General features: G+C 41.2%; 1 protein-coding gene across 1 annotated transcript; it reads right to left on the reverse strand.

The window, feature by feature from the left end:
• Positions 1-1,872: 1,872 nt before the first annotated feature.
• Positions 1,873-14,228, reverse strand: ppm1da (protein phosphatase, Mg2+/Mn2+ dependent, 1Da). The gene is made up of 6 exons (XM_042487331.2): positions 13,540-14,228; positions 11,473-11,701; positions 9,795-9,919; positions 9,141-9,322; positions 5,840-6,064; positions 1,873-4,734 (listed from the first exon to the last, which is right to left on the reverse strand). Exons 1-6 carry the CDS (start codon positions 14,063-14,065, stop codon positions 4,342-4,344), a joined length of 1,680 nt encoding a protein of 559 aa, XP_042343265.2. The 5' UTR covers positions 14,066-14,228; the 3' UTR covers positions 1,873-4,341.
• Between the last annotated feature and the right edge of the window lie 234 nt (positions 14,229-14,462).

Raw genomic sequence — 14,462 nt, forward strand, 5'->3', positions numbered from 1 at the left:
AAAATGAGACGTACCTCCAGCAGTCTGATTAAGACTATATTGATTATATGAGGTTACAGTCCACTAATATGAAATATGCTCCTTCTGCAGGGTGTGGACTGGTCTCCATTGAGAGCAACGTCTTTCAGCGTCCAGGTAAAGGGACTGTGTTTTTAGATAGGAGGACGTGGTTGTTGAGACAGCTGATATCTAGGGCGGGGTGGTGAGCCAGGTGGACTTTGGGTCTCAGGACACAGTCTCTGGACATGTGCCATGCTAGTGGCTGGTCTGTGAGGAAGATCAGATTGCTGATTTTTCTCTCTCTCTCTTTCGTAGACATAATGAAGGTTGACATTAAGTAGTACCATGTTGTATGTTTAGGTAATAGATAAGGAATAAGTTTAGGTTAAAAATGATTAATGTAAGTTAGAAGATACTAATAAATATTGGTAAGTTCAGGATATAGATAAGTGATAAGTGAAGGTTATAAATAAGTTATGGTAAGGTAAAGGTAATAAGTCTCAATTAGTTTTGGTTATTGATAAGTGATAAGTTTAGAATGAAGGTAAGTGTTAAGTTAAGGTTATAAATAAGTACGTAAGGTGAGTGTGGGATATATATAAATAATTCTAAAACTTTAAACTCTTTCCCTTTCCTCTTATAAAAGACAAAAAAATACTTCGTAGATAGCAAAAGTTAGGGTTATAAACGTTTTTCTCTCCATCCAAGACACATGTAAATGTAAGATTTTGATAAGTATGTATTAGTTTAGATAAGTGTTAAGTTCAGGTTGTAAATAGGTCATGATAAGATTAAGATATTGATAAGTTTAGGATAAGAATTTAAGTAATTAATTATTAATTTAAGTATTGATTAGTTTAGGTTATAAATAAGTGATACGTGTAGGTTGTAAATAAGTTATGATAAGTTTAAGACTTTGACATGTTTAGGGTGTAGATAAGTGTGAAGTTTATTTCATAAGTAAGTCATAATAAGTTTAGGCTATATATATGTAATTATAAGGCTTTAAACTCTTGTACATAACTCTTCTAAAAGACAAAAAAACTTCTTTGTAGATAGTAAAAGTTTGTGTTATGAAGTTTTTTCACCAACAATGTATAACCAAACTGACATCATCACTCTCATTTCAATCCCCCTTTATTATACTTATGACTACTATATATATATATGTGAGTGAGTGAGTGAGTGTGAGCCTAAAAAAACATGTTGAACAGCTGTGAAGCGGAGTGATAGGAGTTATCACTATAGCAATGTTATACTGTATATCATCACTTATGAAATGCCTCTTGACCAATCAAATTGCTTGGTCAGAACTAACTGTTGTAGAAGAGCTAATAACAGTGGTATCAGTACAATGTTAACAGCAGAGTGAGTCCTGGAGAAAAATAAACAGAAGCTATCAAAGGAGCAGTATGAGAAGCTGATGAAATGGCTTCGTAACAGAGGGAACGACTTTAGGGGGAGTGTGGGCTATACTGTAATCTAATTGTGTCTTTAGTCATTATGTTAATATAATGAATATTATCAGTGATATAATGAATATAATAACGCAACAGTCATAGTTCAATATAAAAACAGGGCAACATTTGTAGCAGTTAAGATTTCTGGCACATTCATTTATTTGTAGCAGAAAGAAAGAAAAAAGTGAACAAAAATAATAGAGCTCCAGCAGCACGAGTTGCTGCTCGGACCCCTAATAAACGTGATGGAAGTGAGGGATGAATCAAAATGCAGTGTTCAAATTTGAGTATTCAAACACTGCTGCTGTAAAGTGATATCCTCAGCATGATGTGTTTTAGAGTTTAATCCGTTCAGAACAGAAACAAGCAGAAGACATAAATGATTCAAAATAAGTCACTATCTACTTCCAGAGCAGTTGTTACTTCAGGGAGTTTTTTATTTAAATAGCTTCATTTCCAGATAAGTGTTTTTCACATTTACACTGTACACATGCACTTGAGGCTGTCAGCACAGCCATCTGAATCAAGGATGTAATAATTCAGCAGAGTAAATGAGTAAGACTAAGACTTATGAGAAATCTCAAAAAGTATAGAAAATGCATACAGTAATCGTTCTGTGTTTGCAGAGGAAATGTGTCAAACATCACTCCAGGTACAATATTTTTTAACCAATCCATAATGCTACCAATTCCTGTAAGAAATTGCCCTTGGCTCAATAAAATGCCATTGTCATGTAACAATGTTTTAGAAAGGGTGATTCATTTCTTATATCATTTATATATTGGTTAGTATTGTCTCGCAGTGAATATTTCTAATGTGAATTATCTGTCAGTAACAAAAGGGGGCACAGCCGTGTTCTGCAAACTCCACTCAAATTCAGGAGGATTCTCTTCTACATGTTCAAGTTAAAATTATTGGATAATTTACCTAAAATATTCTACATTTGAAGTGTTTCCATTGTAGATTTCATCATATGAAAAAAATGACACTTTTTACAAAGACAATTAAAGTCACTTTAACAGTGCAAAAATATTCTCTTATAAAGTCCATGCATTGTGTATTTACTCACAAATGAAGCTTGTGCATACAGAAGGAACCGTACAACTGAAGCTGCAACCTGGAGGGACGAAGGCTTGTGTGAGGAGAATATTAAAGGAACCTCTGAGCCAGCCTCAAAACATAGACCACGGCTATCGCCTTGTCAAAAAAAAAATGAAACAGGATAGTAGGATGGACTGATGATGTGAGACAACCCATCTGTAGGAACCAACATGCTTGAGATGGAGCCTTTTTTGTCACAGATGTGTTCAAACACACAGCGTGACATCACTGACACATCCAGTGCAGCCACAGTGGAAGTCTGACAGCACAAAATCATCATGAACACTGATTGTAAAGCTCAGATTTTGTGTTGGTCCCTCAGAACCAAAGGAAGTCTTTGTTAAAGAGCAAACACGGAGGAAGAAATCCATCATGTTAGAGACAGACACACCAACTCCTGCAGGAGCCTGAGCACAGCACAGGGCAGCTGAAAGGCATTCTGGGAAACAGAAAATCACTGCCTGATGGAAGAATGAGTGGAGCTGGCTCAAACACAAAAAACTCAACTGTAATGCTTCATTACAAATTACAACAATGCAATATGCTTAACCCTTTGGAACCTGAATTTGACATCAGTTTTGTTGTGCTGCGTTCAGACGTCTTTCACAAGCTTGTAAACTTCTGGAACATTAGAAAATTGGTTTGACAAAGGGAAAAAGGCAATGAGCAACTTGGCAAGGGAAAATTGCAAAAAGAAAATAATAAATAATGAAAGATGACAAGAAAATGACTTGGAAATTAGCTGCTGGGAGATTATTTGACATTATGCACAAAATATAAAATATATTTATAATTCTTATAATTATATATTTAAAATTGTGTTACAGAAAAACATTGCACTTTCTTAATGTTATTTTCATGTCTCTTTTGTTTTGTTTTGTTTTTTTTAAAAAAAAACAACATTTTCAGGTAATTTTCTTGTAACTTTTTTACTTACTTCTTGCTGAATCTGGGGGCCAAGTGTCTCATTGCCTCCTCCTGATGTTTTTGAAAGAAATCAAGCCAATTTGCCCAGGTTTCAAAGGGTAAAGAGAGACTATCTTTCCCTTAAGATGCATTGGAGGGCGGGGGGCTACAAACACTTCTTACATATATTTATATATCAATAATATACACAATGTAGTAGCTTACTGGTTCGTGACTGTAGCAGCACCTTCAGTTTATATTCAAGACAAATCTCCAGTGATGAAATAAAATGATGAGATCATAGATAAATAAATATGGTTAAACACAGAGTGTGCACACACTGGGATATGGAGAGAGTGAAGAGCAGATGAAAGCTGTGCTGGAGCTCAGCCACATTTACATGTTTTATCATCAAACAATACAAGAATGTATAAAAAATATCTATTTGTTTTAAATGATCAGTTTGACTTTCTCAATACTCAACTATAAAATGCGTCATATTTACACAAGCATCATTAGTCAGACTTATTTCATACAACTGTTACCAGAAAGAGGTGGCGTAAGACACATTTAACCAGCATCATAGGAAATATTTGAAAACAAAGACACAAAACGTTATGTGACAGTAAGCGCTCCTTAACTGTTCAGATGATTATTGGACGAGTGCAGAGCGGGACCACCTGTCTGTCCACAGTCTTTACAGCCGGGCTGGTTACTGTGAGCATGTGCAAGATGACTGCAAACAGAGGGAACAGAAACACCACTGGAGACCAGGCAGACAGTGGGAGGCAGCACGTTGATATGTCTGTCTGTGTGTGTGTGTGTGTGTGTGTGTGTGTGTGTGTGTGTGTGTGTGTGTGTGTGTGTGTGTGTTTCAGCACACACACACTGTGGTCTTGTTATGCTGCTGGAGAATAGGGGAGACGTTACTGGACTCCTTCTGTTTTTTCTCTGCGTTGTGCTGAGCCAGTGGCGGCCTGTCAGCAGTCCTGCGTCGGGCCTTCTTAGCCGACTGGCCTGACGACGGTGAGGCTGATCCGTCAATGAGTCTCTTGCTGCTGGGTGTCCTGCTGCCAACTGCCACACAGTGTGTGGGACTGGACTGACTGGAGGACTCGGCACTGCTGTTTGGACACAATGGAGTCAGAGCAAGTGGGTCGGACAGGTTCATGTGGTACAGACTGTTGCTCCCTGAAAGACCATCCCGTCGCTCCAATGCAGGGAGGAGCTCACAGATGGCAGAGGGAGAGTCCTCCTCTGGAGGCCGCTGAAGGAGACAAGGGTCAAAGAATGAGGACGGACAACAGCTCTCAGACAGAAAGAGAATTCACAGCTGAGCTTTTCAATATTTTAGCTAAAGCCAAGTTAGATTTAAGACTCTTAATACCACCAACAAGTAAATTGAAGGCCAAAAAAAAAAACAAAACAAATCAATGAACCGATAGCCACCACTGGGACCTTTTTTCCCAAATGTTACATTGCTAATTTATGCAATGTAAAATGCCATAGGTTTAGGCTAATAACATTAGCATGTTGTATTTGTGGGAAATACGATCAACTCTCTGAATTAGAACTGAGCTGAATTTTACAGCGTTATCTTTGTTAAACGTTGCTGTTGTCTGGTTTCAAATGAGAAGATGAAAATCCCATAATCTTATGCTAATAATGTTAGCATATCATATTTGTGAAAAAAAAGTGTCTAGTAGGAGTTTTGTTTTGTTGGTGAGCCTTGTGAGTTTTTATTTGGCATTTTGCCGATTATCTGAATCAGGGTTTTGTTTTAACAATCTCCGATAAAATTAATTAATTAAAATGTGCAAAGAAAGTGTCAGCATGGGAGCTGGAACTTTAACTTTGTAAAACCTCAGGAAGCTATTTTCATTTATTCACTTTTAAATTAATTTTCACTTGACTTTAGATAAAAAAGTTGCAGGGAACTTTATGATGTTGTGAGTTTCAGTTTTGATGAAACATTTGCTAAAGGCATTTTAACAAAGTTTTGTGTTGGAGTTTGTTATATTCCAAATTCTAAATATTGACAGCAAGATTTTAATTTTTATTGTAAATGCATATCGGTCTGATTAACTATGAATAAAAAGTATCAGTATCAGCACTGCAAAACCAGTATCAGTCGACCACTGCTGGAATGCCACACAGCAGTTATCACCTCTCTGTCAGACTGTCAGACAGAGACTGTCAGAGATTGGCTACGTGGGAATTCAACATTTTCTAAACTTTTTTTTAAATGTTGAACATTAAACAAGACCTTCTTTAAATAAAAGGTACACGCCCTGACTGTTTCACACTCCTCAGTAACACCTCAACATGCCACAGTGTGGATTATCGTTTGGAAACTCTTGGGTGCATCTCACCTGAAGCAGAGGGGTGTCAGCGCGGGACATGGAGGTGGGAGCACATTGAGACACCTTGGCTAGGTCCAGTAGCACCTCCTCATGGTGCAGCGTGTCCTGGGGGGTTCCGGGTTCCTGTAGGGCGATGACGATGGCGCTGGTATTGTCTGCGCGCAACATGCGCTGGCGCCACCGCAGCAGAGCATGGCTGACCAGCTGCCGCGCACTTGATACCCCACACGAAGCCTGCAGCATGGAGGGCTGTTAGAACACTGACATGGTCCCATGTGAGGTGGACATTACTCTGTTACATTAGTGTTCATTCTGGGCCCTTTTGATCATGTTTACTTTGCTTGTTATTCCCCAGGAAATAGTCTGTACTAATTTGAGGCCGGACATAGTGCTGTGGTCGGTGAGTCAACAGATCATTTATTTCACTGAGCTAACAGTCCCTTGGGAAGCCTCAGTGAAAGAAGCCTATGAAAGGAAGAAACTGAGGTACACAGACTTACAGGCAGAAGCTGAGAAGAAAGGATGGAAAGCTAGGGTTCACCCAGCTGAAGTGGGAAGTGGATTTGTAACAGGATCAACTGTCTCGCTCCTGGGGGAACTGGGAGTGTGGGGACAGAGTTTGAGGAAGACAGCGAGGGAAATGTCAGATAAGGCAGTTAAATCCAGTCAGTGGATTTGGATTAGGAGAAACAATGGTAGTTGGGGACCAGCAGGGGGATCCACTGAACGGACAACTCCCTCAGATCAGGTGGAGAGATCCACCAATCAGTCCTCTCAGGAGAAAATCCAGGAAGTGTGAGGGTATTTAGGATTGGGAGTGTCCTTTTCAAGTCTCTTTATGTGAGACCATGCTGCCACTCAATTAAGTGTGTTAGCTAATTCTGCCAATTCATACTTATTTCCCTTTGCTTGAGCCTTGTATGTGAGTTGTAGTATATAAGCAAGTATGTTGCATGTGCTAGGGAAGATAGCATCAGCTCGGTCACTACCTGGAGCTCGCATAAATGGAGCCTGGGTCTGTTGAAGGTGGCATTGCCGTTTGGGCTGTGACAGCCATGTGATAGCCAGCCTAGCTAGCTTAGCTAGCTCAGCTTAGCCTCCTGGGGGATAGCCATGTGTTAGCTTAGCTTAGCTTTGTATCTGTGGTAGCCAAGCAGTAGCATAGCCTGGCATCTCTGATAGCCATGTGGTACTGTCACTACCTGAAGCTTGCACAAACTCTAACTATAAAGCAAATGTGATGATGTGCTAGGGAAGGTAGCATCGGCTCAGTCACTACCAGGAGCTCGCATAAACGGAGCCTGGGTCTGTTGAAGGTGGCATTGCTGTTTGGGCTATGACAGCCATGTTATAATTAGCCTAGCTAGCCTGGCTAGCTTAACTTAGCCTTAGCCTTGTATCTGTGATAGCTTTGTAGTAGTTTAGCTTAGTCTTGTATCTGTGATAGCCATGTGGTACTCTCACTACCTGGAGCTCGCATAAACGGCGCCTGGGTCTGTTGAAGGTGGCAGGGCTGTTTGGGCTGCACACGAGCAGTGAGAGCTGGCACTAGGGGAGTGGCTTTGGGAAGCCAGAGTTCACTGCCTACCCTCCTGGAGGTGTTGTGGGTGTTGCAACTAAAGCGGTTGTTCATGACTGTGAAATTCGGATAATGCTTGCAGAGGGAGGTTGTACCCTGGAGTAAGCTCTTTCACGTGGCTTAGTACTTCCAGCGGCAATTAGGTGGCGGTAGAGGGGACACAAATTCCATGTCATCTTGGTGTACATAATTTGAAGACCAAACCATGTAAATATAATTTAAATCGAATGACAATTGTCCCTCAAGCCTTACTTGCTCTTGCCAGTGGGTGGCGCTATTACGACAAGTGAATATTGTCATACAGATGTGTTCAGGGCGGGACCCTTATCAAACATTAGAAGTTTCAGGCAATCGGACAATGTACACCAAAGTTACAACAATGTCCTGTTTTATGACGAGACATCAAAATGTTATGCCGTGCCATGGGAAAACCATAAAAGTTTAGCGCGGACCTTTGATAACTTTTCATCAGCAAGGGGTTGAGATTGGTAACACCAAATCTGAACTCAAATTAAGACAAGTTTGCAAAAGTATGAGGGCTGGAAATTGCCAAAAATCAGCACAAAATTCAAAATGGCCAACTTCCTGTTGGGTTTGGGGGGTGGGTCCAAGAGGCTTTTTTGTACGTCTGGACATGGTAGAGGCATGTACCAGATTTCATACATGCATGTGAAACATGGTGAGAGGGCTACCTCTTGGAAATATTGTAAGGGGGCGCTATGGAGGCATATTAGCACACTGAAAGACAATAAGCATAGAGACCTGCTCAGAGCTGAACTGTTGTCCACCATGCCAGGTTTGGAGAACTTTCGAGCATTCGAACTAAAGTTATAATAATTTTTCCCTCTACAGCAAAACATTAGCATTCGATACTAAGCCACAGACAAACAGCACAAGTTTTGCATGGACCTTTGAAAACTTTCAATCGTGAAGGTCTTTTGATCATACCGACAGAAGTTCAAGTGGACTGGATTAATTGTGTAGGACAAATTCGCAAAAGTATAAAAATACATTATTACCTGTGGCCACTAGGTGGTGCTGTTACGACTGGTGAATACTGTGTGTTCAGGGCAGGACCCTTATCAAACCTATGAAGTTTCAGGCAGGTTGGACAATGTACACCAAAGTTACAACAATTTCCTGTTTCATGGCGAGACATCAAAATTGTATGCTGCGCCACAGGAAAACAGGAAAAGTTTAGCACGGACCTTTGATAACGTTTAATCATGAATGTGTTAGGACTGGACACACCTAATTTGAAGTCGATTGGATTAATCCCGTAGGACAAGTTCGCAAAAGTGCGAGGCCCAAATTCGCCAAAAATCAGCACAAAATTCAAAATGGCCGACTTCCTGTTGGGCTTGGGGGGTGGGTCCAAGAGGCTTTTTTATGCCTCTGTGCATGATACATAAGTGTACCTATTTTCATAAATGTAGGTTAAACTGGGCATTGGGGCTACACATTAAGGGGCACTGTGGAGCCATTTTGCCACGCCCGTTTCCGAAATCACCAAAATATGAAATTTTCCACCAGGTCAGACGAGCGTTCCACTTTTCAGGAGTTTTTGGGCATGTTTAGGCCTCCAAAAATGCAATTCATTGGGGAGAAAAATAATAATTCTCTGCATTCCAACAGAGTCCTTGCACGGTTCATGCTTGAGCCCTAATAATACAGTGATGATAGCAGCTGCAGAGGAAGCTAACCTTTACAGAAACACGTCTCTCCACTCACCATTGCCTCATCATTGTTTTGACACATGGAGATGGCCTCCTGAGGTGGCACCATGTTCCACAAACCATCGCTGCCCAGGATGATGTAGCGGTGTTTTCTGGGGTCAAGGGTCACCACGCTGGTGTCCGGCTCTGGAGAAACTACGAACTTGCCACTATAGAAGTCATAGCTCCACAGATCACCTGTTGCACAGAAGAGAAATGTAACTGAAAGTACCAGTGGTCTTAACAAACACCCTTCATGATGACCCTCCCTCTCTTTCATTTGGTCAGAAATTCTGCACACAAGCCATACATCTGAATTTGGAGAAACAACAATTTAAAATATGTTGCTGCTTGTTTGATCCACAGAATGATGAAAAGCTTTCACCAAATGTTTTATGAATGCCACTAAATAAAAAGGTTCTAATGATCTCCACTTTCCTGACTGGATTAGTCCTTAGTACTGGACTACAAAAACAACAGTTTTTGGCCTCTGGGAACCAAAAACTTGGGAATGATCCACAGTCAAAACTCTGAATTCTCTGAAATGTCAGATGGAACAGATAACTCCTTCTTATAAGCATGCTTTCACTAAGCTGAGAGTCTCATCATTTGTATACATGACAAAGACAACAGTTATTCACTGACATAACTGTGATGGGACTTTTCCTACCTAGAGCTCGAGCTACCGCCAAGAACGGTATCTGATCAATGACAGTGCTGCGACGGACTGGACCATTGTGAGTCAGCCTCGGTCTCTTCCAGACAACCCGGTTCACTCCAGATTTCTTGATGACACTGTCAGCAGATAGAGGGGGAGAGAGGAGAGAAGCTGCCACTGACTCAGAGCTAAGTATCCACACATTTCCAAAAGCCAGTTTTAGATAATAAAGGATGGGCTGCAACAACAAGGGTTACACTAAACTGCCAGTTTATTAGGTACACTGAGCTAAAGCTTACATATGTTCATTAAATAACTGTTCATAATGATTTATAAAAATGAGTTTATATCGATAATACATTTCTATTGAAGACCATATGTGCTTTCCTCCTGTTATACAGTAAATGGCATTATATGATGTTAAGCCCAAAGGCAAATTACATTATCAACAGAAATTGTAAGTGGGCAACATTATAATGGCATTTATTCTGCAATATAAAGATTTCAATTTTTTGATTATACAGCTGGCAGTTCTCCTGCATGTTCTCCTTGTGTTAGTGTGGGTTTTTCTTCATGTACTCCGGCTTCCTCCCGTACTCCACAGACATGCAGGTTAATTGGTGACTCTAAATTGGCCGTAAGTGTGAATGTGAATGTGAACAGTTGTCTGTCTCTATGTGTCAGCCCTGTTATATCCCCCTTTCCCACCAACGTTAGAGTATGCACACAGGTTTTTGAAACACGGGTAAACCTGCTAAATATAGACTAGAGACTGCATTCCCACTGCCAGTGAACAGGCTGCTGCAGCAAGACTAGTCTGCCCTTCTGTCAGCTTTCGTGTGTGTGTGTTTGTTGCTTTGTCGGTGTGTCCGTGCAACTTAATGGGCAGGCAGGAGAACAGATAAACAGTAGACCACTTTTCAGGGGTTCCTTTTCTCTATATACTGTATCTTTTATGATTCAGTCTCTTCCAACTCAGTGCAGACTAATATGTAATATTGTTTTAGCTGCTTAGGTGTAAACGGATAACAATTAGTGACGGCGCTTCATTGCATCTCACTGGTTTAGAGGCTGAAATGCCCGCATTCACCCAGGCGTTATATTCATGTATTTATTACAAAAAAAATGAAACATTTCCTTCACTAAGACTTTTTATGCACCTGTTATTTAATAAAAAAATAATCATTGGAAGGTTTGACCGTTCATTGGAAGCGGTACTGGAATACATATACTGTTCGGTTATTCATAGTATCTCGGAGTGCAGAGAGAACTCTTAACACAAATTGAGCAGAATAAAGTCACACACAGTTTAAGTGGAACTTATTTGTCCATTGAACTGGGTCTAAAAGTTTGCATTCACTCGCCTCTGCAGCAGCTGCTCCTCTGATCCATTGATCTGATCAGATCAAGTCTGCCCAGATTGACAAATCAATTATCCACCCCGCCACTCAAACTCCACAAACTGCTGCTGAGGAATAAAAAGATCTCATGACGAGTTTCGCCTACCTACAACTTCAATTTACTGTCACAGCACACGATCAACAATTTGATTCTGTGTGGACCCCTGTTGCTGCTGAATCATAATATGTTTTTAATGTACAACGGAAAAGTTCTGTCTTTTTTGCAGTTAAAGTTAATGTTCTATTTAAATACAATGTAGAGGCAGGGTGTTCTGTGGGTGAAGCCTTACCTCCCTCCCAGACCTTCAATACGCTCCCTCTCTCTGGGAAGTTCAGGTTTGTGGTCTTGTGTGACTTCCACAGCTCTGATGAACGGGACTGAGGGGTCGTCCTGGACCCCTAGAACAACTGCTGAATCCCCAACATGGGCCACATACATACGGTTTCCTCTGATGACCACTATACTGGCTGTGGTGCCTGATGTGCTGGGTAGGCCTGTAAGGGTCTTTGGCCATTCAGCTGGGAAGATCAAAGAGAAAAAATGAATATAGCATATTTAATGAGTTACAGCATTCATTGTTTATAAACTGCTCACTGCCTAAGTTGACTGAACTACACTAAAAGCACAGTTAAAGAATGGGCAGAAAATAAATGCTACTAAAAATGATTTTGCATGTATTTATTGCTAATCTCCATCAAAGAGTCTTTGATGTATTGCACCTGACAACACTTGACCTTTAGGTTAGACCAGGCTTGTGCAAAGTCCAGCACAGTCCATCATCAGTGTAATTGTTCAAAATATAAGTGTCCCCACAGATTATTGGTGAATAAAGCCAGATCACTTTGCATTTTTTCCGTTCACCTCATGACGGCAGAACTATCACCCTGTTTGTAGAAATGCACCAAGTAGGAACCATGTTGGTGGAACTAACAAGCAAACAAGTGGTAACCTAACAGCAGACAATTTTTGCTAGGAAGCAGACATGGCCACAGCAAAGTAGGCATTTAAGAAAATATTAATACACCTAAGTATTTCTATTTCGTGTTTTGTGATAGAGATTTTGAGAATCAATACAGTATTGTTTTTTTAATAATAGTCTATGTGATCTGTTTAAACCCCCCTACTGCTAGATAGCAGTGCTGTAGCCTAATCTTGTCCACAGTCACATGACTCTGCCATTCTAACCTAACAAACAACATATTACTTGCGTGTTACAAGGGCTGTGATAAATACAGATCCTGCTGATCTGATTGCATTTTTTTTTTTTTTAAAGTCTATTTTCTACTCAAATTGTATGCATATTGCTGAGTGGTATGACAGTTGTCCTTAAATTAGATTTGAAAAATACCACAATATATCGCCTTGCTTACAATATTGCAGTACATCTCAACATACTGAATCTGTGACCTGTATCGTAGTACGTAACGGATAACCAGATACTTGCCAGTACAGCAGTACAGAGTCTTCCAGCGAGTGGACAGCGTTTTGTTTTTCACTGAAAGACGAAACACTTGAGTTTGTCTCTTTTGTATGGGATTTTTTTAAAAATAACATTACATTCGATGCAAGACACAGCTGGTCCCCAGGTATTTTCACATTATCTTATCTGGGCGACCGTTCAAACAATGTATGTGTGTGTGTGTGTGTGTGTGTGTGTAAACAGCATGTATGTGAACAGCTGTAGAACAGCTGACATGCCTTGACATATCCAGGAACAAAACCGGTTTCTGAGCATAATAGCGCACACTCTCTGCTTCACGACTCAATATGTTTGTAATAGGTAATGACGAAATATTTTAATGTAGTGAAATGTAAAATAGCACATGAAGCGATTCCAACAAAAAAAACCAATAAATCTTAGCATTCTACTTTACGAACAGTAACTTGTAGTAACTGGATGCATACGAAGATGTTCCACTAGAGCAGGCTTTGTTCAGAGTGAACCCGGTGGCTACTGCTAACTTCGTTAGCTCTGTTGCCTTTGGTTGCTAACATTGCTAGCCCCATTAATTACTTTATAATTAAAACGCAACAGAAACATATAGTAAAAAAAATACTAATGCGCTTAAGTTGGCATTTTGGAAATTTTACGTAGCAGCACGGCTGTGTTTAACAGAATGGTTTTACTGAGTCCGTAGAATCTTCTGGTAAATTTGGTAGCGGCTCGCTACGGCAAATAACACCAAAACTTTTCGGATGAAACAACGGCAGGCCACAGATTACAGTCTGGTGCAGGTTTTTCATGGCGTTCATGGTGCTCAGACATGAGGGGGCACGTATAAACGACCCCCACTTACTGATGGACAGCTCTTAATGTTATACTGTATACCACTAAGTAAAATGACAGTAAACTCACGGAGCTTCTTCCACATAGCATGGTGACAGGCTATGAATCCTTTGCGTATAGCAGAGCACACCTCCCGGTCACAGTCTGACCAGAACCCCCGCTGTTTCTTCACGAACTCCCACAGATAGTCTCGTGCAAACTGCGCAGCCTCGCGACCCCCGTGCCCGTCGAACACGGCGAAGAACGCAACGGAACGGCGGGAAGGACTCGCGATGCTCGGCTGAGCTCGCGGCGGGCTCTGAGCTCTCGGTAAAGATGTTTCCACCGATATACTTTGGTCTTCCGTTCGTTTAGGTTCACAGGATTCCTCTGAAACCTGCGGGGACACAGCGGCTCCACCGGCCCGGTCTGGAGGCGTGTTCGCAGCCGGGAAAGTGACCGGACACTCTCCCCCACTGCTCTCTTCTGGCTCATCCCGGGTCGGCTCATCCTCTCCCGGCTCGGGCTCTACTATGACCTCGGTCACATCTTCCATGTATTTCCTGCCTCCCTGATCGGTAAAAACACTCACTCGCATCAGCAATGCGTTTTCCATGGCTGCAGAAATAAATCCTTCTCCAATTATTCAGTACTTTGAGCATAAATAAGATGAGGAGAGCAGAGTTAATTGCAGAGTGGCGTCCTGCCTTTGTTTATGTTGGAGCGTAGTAGGCATGCTCAAACGCGTTGACGTCAAATCTGTCTTCTTCTAGCACGAGGACGTGGCAGCGCCAATGCAGCTGCTGCCCTCTCGAGGTCGGTCCACCACTCCGCGCAGCAACTGAGGAAGAAATGTGAGGCAGTCAGACGTCTGGAAAGTGATTCACAGAGAAAGAGAATAACTTATCAACATTTGGGGTCAACATACCTTAAATCTAGCTAGACTCTTCTCTTCTGTTGTTCCCAAATGGTGGAACAAACTTCCAAACTCTGTGCGTTCTGCTGAGTCCCTT

This window comes from Plectropomus leopardus, chromosome 6 (genome assembly GCF_026936395.1).
Source record: "Plectropomus leopardus strain MGB_pleo_1.0 chromosome 6, ASM2693639v1, whole genome shotgun sequence".
In the NCBI taxonomy this organism is placed as follows: domain Eukaryota; kingdom Metazoa; phylum Chordata; class Actinopteri; order Perciformes; family Serranidae; genus Plectropomus; species Plectropomus leopardus.

Excerpts from the sequence above, each read along its gene's own strand:
- ppm1da (XM_042487331.2), bottom strand. The coding sequence starts at position 14,065 with ATGGAAAACGCATTGCTGATGCGAGTGAGTGTTTTTACCGATCAGGGA. Across the intron at positions 11,702-13,539 it reads TGCTATGTGGAAGAAGCTCC|CTGAATGGCCAAAGACCCTT; the intron begins GTGAGTTTACTG and ends TGATCTTCCCAG. Across the intron at positions 9,920-11,472 it reads ATTGAAGGTCTGGGAGGGAG|TGTCATCAAGAAATCTGGAG; the intron begins GTAAGGCTTCAC and ends ATCTGCTGACAG.